The 17,152-nt window shown below is 42.5% G+C and overlaps 1 protein-coding gene across 4 annotated transcripts in view; it reads right to left on the bottom strand.

Annotated features, from left to right (window-relative positions):
- The window catches only part of LOC119174446 (venom serine carboxypeptidase), a 103,519-nt gene that overhangs the window by 24,451 nt on the left and 61,916 nt on the right, over positions 1-17,152 (bottom strand). For all 4 annotated transcript variants that reach the window (XM_075895630.1, XM_075895629.1, XM_075895627.1 and 1 more), the window contains 2 exons: positions 9,162-9,240; positions 3,383-3,471 (listed from right to left, as the gene is read on the bottom strand). In XM_075895630.1, the coding sequence (XP_075751745.1) occupies positions 3,383-3,471; positions 9,162-9,240 (168 nt within the window). The remainder of the gene's footprint in view (positions 1-3,382; positions 3,472-9,161; positions 9,241-17,152) is intronic.

Consider the following 17,152-nt stretch of genomic DNA (forward strand, 5'->3'; position numbering starts at 1 on the left):
TGGGTTAATGGTAATGACCAACATTGAATGACACAGTTGACTTACTGCCCATCAGCAATTAAATGAGGATTAAATTTTACCATACAGGTAAATGTATGTGCCCCTCATTTTAGACAGACACTGGATGTACTGAGAACTTTTTTCTCAGGTATTCTAAAATACGCTCTGTACCATAAGTAATGTTTCATTTTTAAACGTCAAATTTTAATTTTGCAGTTTGCTTAATATTATCAGTAGCAAATATGAAGGGTCTGCGAAGTACGAGTTCCTTGCATAGTTAAACGAGACAGGTGAGCAGCAGGTATGTGTGCAGGAAGGAAGGAAAAAAAAACTAAGGCGAAAGCCTTATATGTCTCATCTGTGAAGTATTGATGAGAACTAAGAGACAGCAATGCCAAGATTGTTATAGTGAATGTAGTGCAAATGTGAAGAAAGAAAAGTGAACGAAGAGATAAGCTGTAACGGCCAGGGGCCGAACCTGTGACCTTCGAATAATGCATCCGATGCATGCAAGTAGATAATGATATAGAGAATCGGACGCGTTATTCTAAGGTCACAGGTTCGGCTGCTGCCCGTGACAGCTTACGTCCTCGGCCACTTCTCTTTCTTCAGACTCACATTACAATTACTAATAGCAACATTCCCTGTGATTTCCTTGGTACCATTGTACTTTACCTCTCATGAATATTGTCAAACAAAGAAAAAAATGGGCATTTAAAATTTCCTCTTCTTTCCTTGATCATTGCACAATATTTCGAGATTTTGCGAGACACCATTAGATAGAGGCGTCAGTGCGAACGATGCAAAGAACAACTAGACAATAGAGGTAGGTCAATAATCGCGTGATACTCAAATGCTTGTATAAATGAAAAAAAAAAGGAATTCTGAGAGCTCGTTTTTTGTGTGTCACAACCATATTGAAAAAGAAACAGTAAACAATAATGAAATCAAGGAAGGTATAGGACAATTTAATTGGGATATTTTAGTTGTATTGTGGTAATTGTGATGCTATTTACGTGAAGAAAGTGAAGTGGACGAAAAGGTATCCTGCCGCCGAGAAGGACAGAGCCTGCAGGCTTTGATAATGCGAACGATGCTGTGCCAGTTGAGCATACTATCGTTGTCGTGGTTTACCACGCCAAAACCACCATATGATTACGAGGGACGACGTAGTGGAGGGCTTCTGAAATTTCAACCACCTGAGGTTCTCTAACGCGCATCTAAATCTAAGTACACGAGCGTCGAGGATTTTCGCCTCCGTCGGAAACGCGGCCGCTCCGGCCGGGATTAGATCCCGCGACCCACGGGTCAGCTGCCGAGTGCCTTAGCCACTAGACCACCGTGGCGGGCCGTACCAGTTGAACAAAGGCGATGGTCGTTCCCTCGTCCACCTGATCGAGTACTTAGGTGCAGGTAAACAAGGTAGTGTTAGTCAACCTCTTCACATTTATATCACTATTACCGCAGTACACTTAAACACTACAATTGACATCCGATAAAAATTCCGAGGCGCAACTGAACGAGAACGAGAATAGACAGGACTGGCTCTTATCATCGGTCATTGGTGCCTCCTTATTTTTGTCAGAACATGCACCGACTTGCGCAAGAACGCGTTTTAGTCAGCTACAGTTAGCGTCCTCTTTACCTTCCTTAACTTAATTGTCTACTTGTTTTAATGAAGGTCGTGTCAATCAAATGCATGTGAGCCGATGGTGTGACGAAAGTACCATGGCTGTAGCATGGTGTGTCCGATGATGTCACAGATAACCGGGTTTCATGGAAAGATTTTATGAAAAATCACAATTGCTGCGAAAATTTCACTGAGCTTCTAAACGCACTTGAGGCGTTCTCGAAAATGTCACGTGACGACGTCATACTCACGTGACGTCATGTCGTGATTACGTCATAACATTGTGTTAGAACGTAAAGTTCTCAAACGACATCGTCAAGAGCTTGTCTCGTGCACGCTAGCGCGTTTAAAAGCTTGGCGTGTTTCGCACAGCCCTGGTGGTTCGTGGAGTCGCTCGGCGTGTTTTCCCAGCGCTCAAGTGTCGTCGGTTAACCGTTGTCTTGGAAGGATCCGTTTATGAGTTGATTGGTATAGTATGTAACCACTATCACAATTGGTTTATAGTTATATTTATCATTGCTAATCGCACCGACAGAGATAACAGACGCCAGCTTGTTTCTTCTGTACTTTTTCATGGCCGTGCTGTCAACGTAGACACTTCCGAACTGTACAGAGTTATGCTCTTTAGTAGCTGACAACCTTTCTTGACAGCGAAGCCAAATAAGGGATGTAACCAAACTGCGCGAGTGGTCAACACCGCTAATGAATATGATAACGCAGACGCGTTTGTGTTCTATATATAAAATCTTAAAAAAGGTCACTTTTTTTGGGAAGCGCTGAGACTGGACGCAGCACATGTTAGTGGGATTTTAAATAAAGTTTTGTACATTTATATCCATATATGTTTGTAGTTTATAGGTTGCTATTTTGCATTTTACATGCGCAGAATGCCTCGCCTGTTGTGTGTAGGGCAAACTTCAATAGCCCTTGCGCCTTCAGGTGAGCTCCCGAATCATTCAGACTTCTTTTGTCTCCTCACCTAACAAACTTTCGGGGAACTTCATCCACGAACAGCCATGCCTAAAAAAAAACAACAAATCAAATGCAATGCAACGCCTATACAACACAGTTATCAACTTCTACAGGTGTAGTAAAGCGCACCATACCGAGATACATCGCGTATTAGTACGTGCGTATTAGTAAGCTCCGCCCCTGCGGCTTTCCCTTCATTGCCAAGAAATGTTGCCCGCGAGTGTAGTTGCAGTCCAGCCTGCTTTGTGACATGTGCAACATATCGTGTGCCACTCGCGGCAAGGCCTGCTTTGTAATCACACTCGATAATACTGTTGCTGTATCACATATCGTCTGATTTTTAATTGGTAATTCGAGCACGCAGCAAAGATTGCGCTGTCTAAAGACATATTCTTGTGTAAACTAGTAGGGGATAAATGTCAGTCGTTGAAAGACAAAGAAGCTTTGTAAGCAGGAAATCATTGAAAAATATGAACTGAGAGGGTCAAATGGTAAAAACACACAAATGGCGAGAGAGCGCGGAGTGGGCAAGCTAAATAAAAAATACTACGAGTGGGGAAAAAAAACCTGTACATTTTGCACATAGACATGATGGATTCATTATGTTCAAATTTATCTATAAAATTTATACGTATATGGTTTGTTTTTCTACAAATTAAGATATATTCCAGTCATTCGGACAGGGGTCGCACCCCAGCCAACCCAAATGTTTCTGTAATCGAATTTCAGTAATACAGGACGTTTACAGAAAGATTGTTTAGTTAGAAGATTGCAACTCACACCGATGGCACCGAAGAGGAGTATCATGGCCGAGAAGCAGTTGAAGGATGACTCCATGCCCTTGAACGTGTACGCGTATAGCAGCTCCACTGTGAGAGAAGCAAAAAAAGTTAGGTCAAGATAGATAGATAGATAAATAGATAGATAGATAGATAGATAGATAGATAGATAAATAGATAGATAGATAGATAGACGGATTCTGCAGTACGTCGAGATACGTTATAGAACGATGTGAGTAATAGTAATGTATATATAGATTTATAACTGCTGCGTTTGAGATTAAGCCTACCAAATTATAGGTAGACGCCTGCACTCGAAGTTTGCAGGCCCAAGAGATTAAACATTCATCACGAGCGAAGTCTGTGCAAGGCAGTAAGTGTCCTTAAAGCTTGCTAAATTTGTTCTTTTGAGAAGCATTTTCGTTGATCATTACATATATTAAAATGCACTGTAGAACCGGGCAGACGATGCCGAAACCTGTGGCATGATTGCGAACTTGTCAGGCAAATGTACTACAGTGTTGCCAAGCGTAGTTCCTTTTAGCACTCTTATGAATGGTCAACCAAGACGTTTTTTTTTTTTCGGTGCTGTGGAAAGGGACCCTCCCCCCCCCCCCCCCCCCATAAACTTATTTTATATTTAGTGATTTCGTGAGAGGTTATCACCTATACGTGTACAAACGTACATGGAGGCAACGAAAAGCGATCCTAGGCAAGTTCACTGACACGTCCTGCAAAAACAATGGGACAACGGTCGACCACAAGGGCTTCCTCAATGTTGCGTGACTTCGCGATGCGCTGGCGCTGAGTGAATAATAGACACACAGTCTGCGGGTCACAAAAAGGCGTGTTTACGTATTTACACGAGGAAGAGTGTGGAACAAAGGCTACTGCGTAAAACAACTATCGGAAAAAAGAGCTGTTCCTACGCTCTCTTCGTCACGTTGGTACTACCATTAATTCTGCACAGAACATTTTTTTCTTCTCCTTATGTGTTCTTGTGCCCTAAAAAAGAGCACTAGATGAACGCCACAATAAATGCAGGCCTGAGTGGTCACTACCAACAGCTACAGCTGTAAATTCTCATATGCTCATTCATTTATGAGAGATGATTTCTCGCACTCAAAAGTATAGGTTAAATTTTGAACTATTCAAGTACTGTCAATGGCGAATATCTATTCTGGAGTTCAAATATTACTGCCTATTGAGATTTCAAACGATGCGAAATTGAGAACGTATTTTAATATCGAGGCAGACGCACAGTCAACTTTTTTATCTAAGGAGAAATTAGCAGCTCACGGTTGATTCGTAGTCGGAGTCCACGAGCAGATGGTTTCGACAAATGAACGGCCAAGCTCGTTCATTAAACGAACTCGAGTTTATATTTTTTTTGTCATACCCATGTGCTTTCTTTTTCAAAGAAAAAAAAAAGTGATTGGGGCGAAGTGACTGTAGCCTGCTAGACGTCACACGATTGACCTATCGCGGTAATTTTCAATTTAGCCGTTGACAGAGAGTGTCGTCTTGTCAAGGCTGGAGCAACCTTGCTTCATTAAAAAGTGCGCCTATGTTTCCCAGAGCGAGCATATATTTAGGAGAGGGGTGCTCACGAAAACACGGCGAAGAGGGCGTGAGGGGCGGAGGACCACCGTTGCGCCACGAGTTGTAGAGGCGGCCTTTCTGGGCGCTGTGATTGCATTAACCAGGTACTTAACGTTTCTCTCGCGCCAGAGACGTTAGGTGGGTGCCCGAAGGCCTGGCACAACTCCTCTCTAGGGTATCCTGCTCGTTTCATCCCATTATGTTGCGCTTTCTGTAGGGCACCACGACTTTCACAGTGTCAGTGGCTGAGTATTACACAAACCTCTTCCGCTGTCTGTTCGTCTTTCCGTTGTAATCAACTTCATTATTGGAGATCACATACAGAATGGCCGGATCACTTGCCAGTCAAAGCTCGGCAGATACCGTAATTGTTAGGGCAGTATAAATAACCGTCATCATCTATTGGAGATGAAAACTTTACGCCTGTCGATGTTTTTTTACTCATATTTGAATATAAAGGTGTATATCTCGATATACGAATAGCAGATTATATTTTATTAAAAAAATGTGTCGCAGACGCGAAGGCATTGAATAAGAGGATACAACGAAATTGAAAATAAACTAAAAAAGGTTTTAAAATACAAGTGAATAGTAACAGTGAAGAAAGAGAAAATAGAGAACCACCTGCTTGTGCCAACATCATTGCAGTGCTTAGAATGGGCGCGAACATCAAAAAACAGTGCTTAGAATGGGCGCGAACAAGTAATGACAGAACACGGGCATATCTTCACTTGTCCTCGTCTATTTTAAGAGCTGTTTTCCCTACCTAATAATGAACCACAAACCAGCCCTAGTAGCTCATCTAGTATAAGGAGATTTCACGCCCCCCCCCCCCCAAAATTATATATATATATACAAGACTAAGGCGAGAGGGACGGTCACCTCCTCAACTGGTCTTATACGTGCTAGCGCCCACACACACACACACACACACACACACACACACACACACACACACACACACACACACACACACACACACACACACACACACACACACGCGCGCACGCGCACGCACACACACACACGCACACGCACACGCGCACACACACACTATATATATATATATATATATATATATATATATATTATCACGCGGCGATATATGTGTATAATCACGCAGAAACTTCTGAGGATGAGGATTCGCTAAATCACGGGTAAATTGCAGCGAACATCGACCGACAGTTCCCCAGGAAAACTCCATTAGGTTCTGTAAAAGAAGAAATAGACGGTGCCAACTGTCTGCCTTTTTGTGACCCGCACATTCTGTATGGTGTCACGCTCCAGAAAATAGAAAATATGTGTTCAAGAATGCACCAATTTGCCAAAGCTGAAGCTTTACTCCAGAAAGTACTCCTAAATGGCATTTCCGTCTTTCTCGTCGTTTTTTTGAGCGAACGGCGTTAGCGAACAGTCATTTGTCGTGATCACTGCTCCTAGTTAGACTGGCGCCCCGCCGCGGTGGTCTAGTGGCTAAGGTACTCGGCTGCTGATCTGCAGGTCGCGGGATCGAATCCCGGCTGCGGCGGCTGGATTTCCGATGGAGGCGGAAATGTTGTAGGCCCGTGTGCTCAGATTTGGGTGCAGGTTAAAGAACCCCAGGTGGTTGAAATTTCCGGAGCACTTCATTACGGCGTCTCTCATAATCATATGGTGGTTTTGGGACGCTAAACCTCACATATAGATCAAAATTGTTAGACTGGCAGAAGCGCCTATGCACTCTGCTTGCAACTAGCTCGCGCTAAAGTTTTACAGAGAAAGGGGGCTCCAGTAGGTCTAGTCTGTCTCCCAGCCCCAGCCTCTTTTGACTGCAGCAAGGACAAAAAGTAAGGTATCGTCTCCAGCTACGTAACTTTGTTAAGCAGCAAGTTAGGAAGGCGAGATACCTTGGCGCTGAGGACAGCCGCACGGAAGGAAAGTGGAAGTCTTATTCTCCTTGCGTTTTGTTTCTTGCTTTGTTTGTTACAAGGTCAGGCGCAGATAGTGCGTTGGTTTTCAGTGTAGTGACAGTAACATAACAAAAAAGAAACGCAATACGTAAAAATAGAAAAAGAGAGGCACACCTGTTTCGAGACAGAGCATAACTGTATATCATGAAGCAACTTGACAACAAAAACACATTGCTGACGACCGACTGTGAAATTCTGCTGCTGTAGAGAGCCACCTTTTTACGCAATGTTACAGTGTCTAAAAACATATTTTTTTCTAGACCTCCTAATTACTCGCTTCATGCGCTGGTCATCTGTGCTGCATCGGGCAGAACATTATAAAAAAAAAACATTATATGGCACGTATCTGGACATGCCTACGGTTATCGGTCGGGTAAGGAGGTTGGTGGGAAAGTTTCGGATTTCCTTATTAAGTTAGGATTGACGTGACTGCTGGAGCATCCAAGCTCCTCTCACCGCGTCCCCTGCAATGCTGACAGAACAAAGGGAACATTATGAAGGCTGTCAACGGGTACAGACAGCTGACGTTGCCTCAGAGATGTTACGTTCTGAAATCCTAGCATATACGGGGGAACCAAACATGATAATAGTCATAACACACTTCCACACTTTCTGCTGTACTATTGAACCAACTTGGCAATACGCAATATGGTCTGGTAAACACAACAGTCTCATCGTAAATCACAACAGTTATTGCAAAAATTAAATTGAATTAGTGTAATTATAAGCTATTGCGCACAGGAAAGTTGCATTGTATTACAATGTACATACTTCATGACATGCTGTAAAAGGAAAAAAAAAGTTTTAACCTCATCAGTCACAGCGTACACATATGCGGACGTAACATTGTCCTTGCTAGTTCTTTGGATTAACGGCCAAGGCAGAGCGACATACATTGAGCATAGAATAAATGAAACCTTCCGTGTATTCAACGTGTATTCACTTAAAGGAGCCCTACAAGACTTCTCCAAGTTGCCATCGAATGGCTTGTTCAAATGAGTGTATTGTCCCACGAATCAACCATTGCAAAAATGTTAGAGTCCGTCATGTTTTCGAGCAGACTCGCAGGCATTTGTCGCACGCTGCAATCGCGTTCTCTATTCTATCGTTCCGCCGAGCGCAGCTGGAATCTAAGCACGGTGAGATGACATGCGGTAAAGAAGTTATGCTACTCACACGTCGTTACCTTCAATCATTTTTCTTTATTTTCTTTTTATTTCTTAGAACGCACAGCTCACTTTCAGTGCGATTGCTAGCGCGCACGCAGAGGCCTCGGTAACTATATATGCAGCTCACAGAGCTCCAATGAGCTTATGGTCGGGAATTTGGGTATATGGCATACCAGAGAGAAAAATAAAACGATTGACTATGAGAAATAATTGCGAATTACAGGCCTCGTGCTCCGCTATACTGTTTGGCTCGCGCATTCCTAGGAGCCTCGACAACCGACGAGCGGTGTTTTCTTACCATACTCAACAAGTGTTGCCCCGTTAACCTTGATGAACTGAGCATGGTTGAAGCCGATCGCTTTAGTGACGGCGCTATGACGTTTGACTGTGTGGTCGACGTGCAGTGTTCCAAGGACAACGTCAAGAATCATTTTTCTTCGCTCTGATTGTATACAAACAAAAACTGATTCTGCGTGTGTTTTCAATTGAAATTTTATTGTTTTTTCTCTCATAAAACCGCTAGAGTGCTCTTGTTTTTCTGGCGTTCGGCTGCTGATTTGAAGGTCGCGGTATTGAATCCCGCTTGTGGTGACAACATTTTCGATAGAGGCGAGAATGTTTGCGGCTCGCGTACAAAAATTTAAGGGCGTGTTGGTCGAAATTTCGGAGCTTCCCTTTATAACGTCCCTCATATCATAGCGTTGTTTGTGACGTAAAACACCAACATTTATTTTTGTTGTTATGCAAAAATGCAATATGACTGAATGCAGGACAATGAAATTTTTTTTAATTACACGCTTGCTAGGTATAAGTATAAACTCGCAAAAGGCAACATATTTTCATTTTTGGGATTTAATGTCGATTGGTTTGCATTATCTTGTGCAAATTTCACATACTTGCAGACAGTCGATGATGTTTCGCACCTGAAGAGTTTATAATTTGTTCACATAATTTTGAAAAAGATTACGTATTTTGAATCGCATCTGTATATAATAAGCATTGCGTCACAGCATTGCATTCGCATAAAGACACAGCCGACTTAATGCGCAATGAAATTCACCTCTCGGAAACGGCTGGTCCTCGGCGGTCGGCACGGCGCTGATGATGATCGTCTCCATGATGCCCACTGTGTTCGCCAGCTGCGCAAAGCGTATACACGTGTATGGAGGAGACATAAAATCACTTGATTTGCTGGTCGTTCTACAGTGAACTAGCGCGAGACAAGGCAGTCACGACAGACCCTATCGGGGGAGAAACCAATCCAACGAGGGTTATTCAACTTGCTTCGTTAAACACAGTACTTAACAAATAAGCAGCTCTAATGAACATCACTGTATGATACAAATGAGAAGTGGTCAAACGAAGAATGTAACTGTAACCAACTCGCTTTCGCGAACTTGTTTTTTTCAATGTTCTTGTTGATGCGTTGGCTGAAATAAGTGTTTTATCACCTGATTCGGTAAATTCAATACTGCATCTCCTTCCGAACATTCTTATACGCTAGCTTTGTACCGGCTATTTTGATTGCAGCTTAAAGAGTGTTACTTTGTGGGCAAGTTAGTACATACTTATATTCGAAGAAAGTGACTACAAGAAAGAAAAAAGAAAACTGAGGCATAGGCCGAGACCGCCAACACAGCGGTTGCCACTTTTGCGTTCACAGTGTTGACTTCTGTCTGTGAGTTTTCTTCCTTTAACGACATTATTGTCCTTACTCGAGTTTCATTACTGCAGCTAGTTTGTTAACGATACACAAGGTTAGGTATTATCTGTTTAAAAAAGATAAGATGCGGATTTAGGTGTGCTTCGGTATGGGTCAGTTTAATCTGACATCTTGCAAATTTATTCAGCATGAAAGACAAAGACACAAGAAGCACGCACGCACAACACCAGTGCTCAAAAAAAAAACCAACCAACGTTTATTCGAAGAAAGTGCTCTTTATGGAAGATATTTCAAATTTTTCAACGCATGAAATTCGGTTCGTAGTTGGTAGAAGAGGACGCAGTGCTTGTGGTGAAGCGACGAACGTGAACGAAAGTTCCGAAATTTCTTTTCGAATTCACTGGCGGTTGCGATACTGCCCAATGGGAATTATGAGCGCAGTTTTGTCTTGGGGGCAACGCCAACTGTGCTTGAAGTTTTGGCTATTCGCAATTGTAGTAGTTAAGATTAGTTACACATAGACACCAAAAAGAAATGCCAGCGCTCGAGTTCTAATAACACCACTCTGTGCAGTATAGGCATCGCGACACAAGCGATACGCTGACAGCCTTATTACGACTGGCGAAGATAAATCGGCAGTGCCAGTGACTGCCGGCCCCGTGGCACACCAGGCTCGTACACCCCCCCCCCCCCCCCCCATCCCTGCCGAAATTTTTTTCTCCGTGGCCTACAGAGTGAAAAGTGACCATTTGAAGGTGGTGACCCCTCCTGCTCCTTGTCCCAAAAAATTGTGATGTGAAGCAGCGTTTGCTCGGGGCTGTGTCCGTCCACTCCCCCAATGCGCATGTGCCAACTTCCCCTTCTCTTCGTGTGAGCGCGAGCAGGTGAGAGGCGGTGACAAAGCGTTGCCTCCGTTTACTTTCTTCTCTCCTGTTCATCTGGGCGCCACGGTTGTGCGCTCATATGGAATGCTACGCGTGCTCACTCCATTACACTCTCGCAGCAGTGCTGAGTATTCACCTTTCGGCCCACACACGGTAATACACACTCATCGGAAGGGGGTAACATAAGCGGTACACAACATATACACAACTCCCCACACATCGAATGATTAAAGGAGAAATGCATTAGTCACGAATCCATAGACCTTTCATTTAAATAATTAGATTATCTCTTGCAAACGTGCATAGCATAGTGCCACTTCATGTTGGTTCTATCTGCTGTATGTATACCTTTATGCTGTCCACGTTTTCCACGAGGCTGTTTTGAAGCTGATATCACCCTGACGTTGTTCACGTGGCACCTTTGATGACAATGACTTGGATGACGTTGAGTATATAGGTGGCATTTTTCTAATAAAAGTCTAGTTGTGAGTGCACATCATTTGTCGTGTTTTTTCTTATTCGTGTATTCATCCTAACGCTGCCCCATTCAATTCATGATGAACCTTTACCAACTAACCCAGTTTTCCATTATTCCCCACACAAGTGAAAGATATATGCACCTGCCAGCCTTGCACGCGCACGAGCTCCTACCAAGGGGCCAGCGCGCATGATGGAGGAAGAAAGCGAGGTTAGAGGCCCGGCTCGGGACTTCGACAGACTCCGCCTTCGCTCCCTTTCGTCCTCGTTCATTTGCTCTGTGGGTTACGGAGACAACGACAGAAGCTGGTGCTCAAAATAGTCGCTGCGAAAAGCGTTTTTGTGTATTTCTATCATAAAAACTAGTTGTTCTCGACTTTAGGGTGAAAGATGTGCAGAAGCTGTGGCAAGAGGGTGATCTGTCTGACCCTTATCCCTGATCACATGATCGGTGGCTAAAAATACATAACGCCATAACAAATGGTCTCAACAAATGAACTAAGTGTCCTGGCGACGTTGGCGTTTGCACTCGCCTTATTGATGCAACCTACTGCAGTTATACGGTGGTTTTAGTGTCTAACTGCCGACACTTACATTAGAGTTCACGTTAAAGACGACCAAGTTGTCCAAATCTGTGAAGCCCTCCACTACGGCGTTCCTAATAATTATGTGGCGGCTTGGGGTAAAACCCGAAAATTACTGTAGTTGAGCACGCATATATCAGTTAGATATATCCGACAATTCGGTACAGAAACTTCCATGAAATTATAATAGTATCGATGCGAATTTGGGCGCGCGATTTCACTTCACGGCAATGCTGTTTATTATATAAAGAAGACGGCTTTACAGCATTTGGCGTTTTTTTTTAAATGCGAAGTCATCATCATCATCATCATCATCATCAGCCTGACTACGTCCACTGCAGGACAAAGGCCTCTCCCATGTTCCGCCAGTTAACCCGGTCCAGTGCTTGCTGCTGCCAATTTATACCCGCAAACTTCTTAATCTCATCTGCCCACCTAACCTTCTGTCTCTCCCTAACCCGCTTCCCTTTTCTGGGAATCCAGTTAGTTACCCTTAATGACCAGCGGTTATCCTGTCTACGCGCTACATGCCCGGCCCACGTCCATTTCCTCTTCTTTATTTCAACTATGATATCCTTAACCCCCGTTTGCCCCCTAATCCACTCTGCTCTCTTCTTGTCTCTTAAGGTTACACCTACCATTTTTCTTTCCATTGCTCGCTGCGTCGTCCTCAATTTAAGCTGAACCCTCTTTGTAAATCTCCAGGTTTCTGCTCCGTAGCTAAGTACTGGCAAGATACACCTGTTATATACCTTCCTCTTGAGGGATAGTGGCAATCTACCAATCATAATTTGAGAGTGCTTGCCGAATGTGCTCCACCCCATTCTTATTCTTCTAGTTACTTCAATCTCGTGGTTCGGCTCTGCGATTATTACCTGCCCTAAGTAGACATAGTCTTCTACAACTTCAAGTGCACTATTACCTATCTCGAAGCGCTGCTCCTTTCCGAGGTTGTTGTATATTACTTTCGTTTTCTGCACATTAATTTTAAGACCCACCTTTCTGCTCTCCCTGTTCAACTCCGTAATCATGAGTTGCAATTCGTCCCCTGAGTTACTCAGCAATGCAATGTCATCGGCGAAGCGCAGGTTACTAAGGTATTCTCCATTAACTCTTATCCCTAACTGCTCCCATTCTAGGCTTCTGAAAACCTTCTGTAAGCACGTGGTAAATAGCATTGGGGAGATAGTGTCCCCCTGCCTTACACCCTTCTTGATCGGTATTCTCTTGCTTTCTTTATGAAGCACTATGGTAGCAGTTGATCCCCTGTAGACTTCTTCCAGAATGTTTATATATACTTAATCTACGCCCTGATTCCGCAGTGTCTGCATGACGGCTGATATTTCTACTGAATCAAACGCCTTCTCGTATTCTATGAAGGCTATGTATAGTGGTTGGTTATACTCTGAGGATTTCTCTATTACCTGGTTGATAGTATGAATGTGGTCAATTGTTGAGTAGTCTGTTCGAAATCCTGCTTGTTCCTTTGGTTGATTGAATTCTAATGTTTTCTTTACTCTGTTAGCAATTACCTTTGTAAATAGCTTGTATACTACAGAGAGCAAGCTGATCGGCCTGTAATTCTTCAAGTCCTTGTCATCTCCTTTCTTATGTATTAAAATGATGCTAGCGTTCTTCCAAGACTCTGGTACCCTTCCCGTCAGGAGACACCTCGTAAACAGGGTGGCTTGTTTTTCTAACACAATCTGTCCTCCATCTTTCAGCAGGTCTGATGTTACCTGATCCTCACCAACAGCTTTACCTCTTTGCATGCTCTCCAAAGCTTTTCTGGCTTCTTCTGTCAGTACTGGTGGCGTGTCATCTGGGTTACTGCTAGTTCTTATAGTATTAAGGTCGTGGTTGTCTCCGCTACTGTACAGATCTCTGTAAAACTCTTCCGCTATTTTAACCATCCTATCCATATTGGTAGTTATTTTGCCTTCTTTGTCCCTTAGTGCATACATCCGACTTTTGCCTATCCCAAGTTTCCTCTTCAGTGCTTTGACGCTTCCTCCGTTTTTCAGAGCGTGTTCAATTCTCTCCATGTTATACCTTCTTACATCGCATACCTTACGTCTATTAATCAACTTCGAAAGCTCTGCCAGTTCTATTTTGTCTGTTGTACTTTACACTTTCATGATTTGACGCTTCTTAATTAGGTTCTTCGTTTCTTGGGAAAGCTTGCCAGTGTCCTGTCTAACTACCCTGCCTCCAACTTCCACTGCACACTCCGCAATAATACTCGTCAGATTATCATTCATTGTATCTACGCTAAGGTTGGTTTCCTCACTAAGAGCCGAGTACCTGTTCTGCAGCGACACTCTGAATTCCTGTACTTTCCCTCTCAGTGCTAGCTCATTGATTGGCTCCTTGCGTATCAGTTTCTGTCGTTCTTTCTTCAAGTGTAGGCGCATTCGAGACCGTACCATTCTATGGTCACTGCATCGTACCTTGCCAACCACTTCCACATCCTGCACGATTCCTGAGTGTACACTCATTATAAAGTCTATTTCGTTCTTATTTTCGCCATTAGGGCTCCTCCATGTCCACTTGCCGTTTTCTCGTTTTCGGTAGAAGGTATTCAAAATCCGTAAATTATTGCGTTCTGTGAATTCTACTAGTAGCTCTCCTCTGGCGTTTCTAGTACCGATGCCATCCTACTGCCTGGTCTCCAGCCTGCTTCTTCCCTACCTTTGCATTAAAGTCACCCATCACTATAGTATACTGTGTTTTTGCCTTATTCATTGCCGATTCCACGTCTTTATAGAAGCTTTCAACTGAAGCGTCATCATGGCTGGATGTAGGCGCGTAAGCCTGTACTACCTTCATCTTGTATCTTTTATTCAGTTTAATTACGATACCTACCACCCTTTCAGTAATGCTATAGTATTCCTCTGTGTTGCCAGCTATGTTTCTGTGAATTAGGAACCCCACTCCCAGTTCTCTTCTGTCTGCCAAGCCCCGATAGCAAAAGACGTTCCCATTCTGTAGCACCGTATAGGCCTCATCAGTCCTCCTAACCTCACTGAGCCCTATTATATCCCATTTAACACCCTCTAGCTCCTCGAATAGTACAGCTAGACTTCCCTCACTAGATAAGGTTCTAAAATGCGAAGTATTTCTTAACGAAGTTCAGCGACCTTGAGCGTATCTATCTATCTATCTATCTATCTATCTATCTATCTATCTATCTATCTATCTATCTATCTATCTATCTATCTATCTATCTATCTATCTATCTATCTATCTATCTATCTATCTATCTATCTATCTATCTATCTATCTATCTATCTATCTATCTATCTATCTATCTATCTATCTATCTATCTATCTATCTATCTATCTATCTATCTATCTATCTATCTATCTATCTATCTATCTATCTATCTATCTATCTATCTATCTATCTATCTATCTATCTATCTATCTATCTATCTATCTATCTATCTATCTATCTATCTATCTATCTATCTATCTATCTATCTATCTATCTATCTATCCGCAGACAACATTTAACTCTCCCGACCGTTCCGATAATGGTATCGTTACCAAACTTGGTATGGCATAATATGACTGTATGGAGAACATATTTGACTAGTCATGACATGAAAATCATGACATGTATGTCATGAATGTCATGATTTACATTTCATGATCCACCAGCTCTTGCGGTAGTTTGATTTACATGGCATGTTGCAAAACTGGTATAGTATGGCATGATTACATGGTGAACACAAGCGACAGACCGTAACAAGAAAATCATGACATGCGTGTCATGTAACAACTTGATTACTTTCCGCTCTCATGATGTGCTCGCAGCAATTTCGCAAGCTTCACATTTAGCAAGTTTGGTATTATGGTACGTCAATGGAGGCGAAGGTACGTGTCTGGTGCGAACAAGATAATAATGAGATGCGTGTCATGTAATACCGTGACTTCATGCCACGCTCATGATGCGCTGGCGGCCGTTCCGCTAGCTTCACTTATACCAAATTTGGTATTACAGGATGTTAAGAGATGACGAAAGTATGATACTGGTACAAACATGACAAACATGAGATGCGTGTCATGTAACTACATGACTACATGCTACGCTTAATATGCACTCGCTACAACACGAAAATTTTTTTTAGAAAATCCAACAAACGTGCGACAAGTTCACTGTAAAAAATATTTAATATAGCTTTGGGAAATTGCGTAAAAGAAGACAGACGCGTCAATTTACTTTAGGAGTAATACATGTTCTTAAACGAGTACGATCCAATAGGAGAGGTTAAAGTTTTAGCAAAAAAGAATGAACAATAAAGAAAAGGAGTGTGTGTTCAATTTCTTATTGCGTTACCTCCCAGGAATTTCTTTAACATGTTTCGTTGCTTTCATGTAGTGGCTGTTGTACAAGACGTCACTTGACGAAGGAAGAAAAAGAAAGCCACGTTTGTAACTTCCGTGCTTGGCGAAATGAATGCGCTGTAAATGTAAAAGATTTCCACAAGCACACACTCATTTCACGTTGAGCAAGCTCTAGCTCTAAGAAGTAACTTTGCGTGTCGTAAGAGTCTGGTTGCATGAAATGTGCGTCAGAATTTGTGTTGTGATGGAGGATAACGACTGCTGTCTCTTTTTTTTTCTTCTTTTTGTCATATTTCAGAATTTTCCAAATTAGCGTTTTCTCAGCAGTTTTTTTTTTCGAATAATCTTTTACACCATACATCACCACCACTCAGGGAAAGAAAATAAAAACGAGACAGTTTCAAGAAAATATGTGCAAATAGATAAAAATGCAGAATAAAACAAAGATTGCCCTAATACAATTGAACACACAAAAAGAACCACCGATTCTCTACGTTCTCTTTAATGCTCGAAGTGGTGCTCAGGTATTCGTAAAACCTTTGTTTTTTCCCTTTATTTTCCGAATAATTCCTTACAAAACTGCTAGAATGCCGTGAATGAAGGATTATCTTTTTCTAAGGATGATAGAATAAATGTTGCAGAAATGTCAGTCCGAGCATCCTTTAAGCGCTGTTAGGTGCTGTAGTGTTCGTTCTTCTTGTAAAAAAATAAATAACATTGGCTTTTTGGCGCCGTCGTTAAACAAGAGAAACGGTGCACCCAGACAACGAGGTCAAACGCGCGCAATGACGTCAAAGTACTCATATATTAACATTATGAACCTATTAACATAATAAGAATTACTGGGAAACCGAGATTATGAAATATGCATTGCGCGCATACGTTTCCGAACAAATATTCTTAACATCAGTGCTTGGGACGTAATGTGAAAAGTGTTGTGCATAAACGCTGATTTGACATGTTTCATTACGTGAGCACTGTGTGACGAACGTTGTGGACAAAGTACGTTGTACAAAGTCCGAGCATTTCTATTTTGTTTTTATTGCATGATACAAATTACACTTGGTTCACGTTCAAAGGATGTATTGGTTGA

Source organism: Rhipicephalus microplus, chromosome 5 (assembly GCF_043290135.1).
Source record: "Rhipicephalus microplus isolate Deutch F79 chromosome 5, USDA_Rmic, whole genome shotgun sequence".
Lineage (NCBI taxonomy): Eukaryota > Metazoa > Arthropoda > Arachnida > Ixodida > Ixodidae > Rhipicephalus > Rhipicephalus microplus.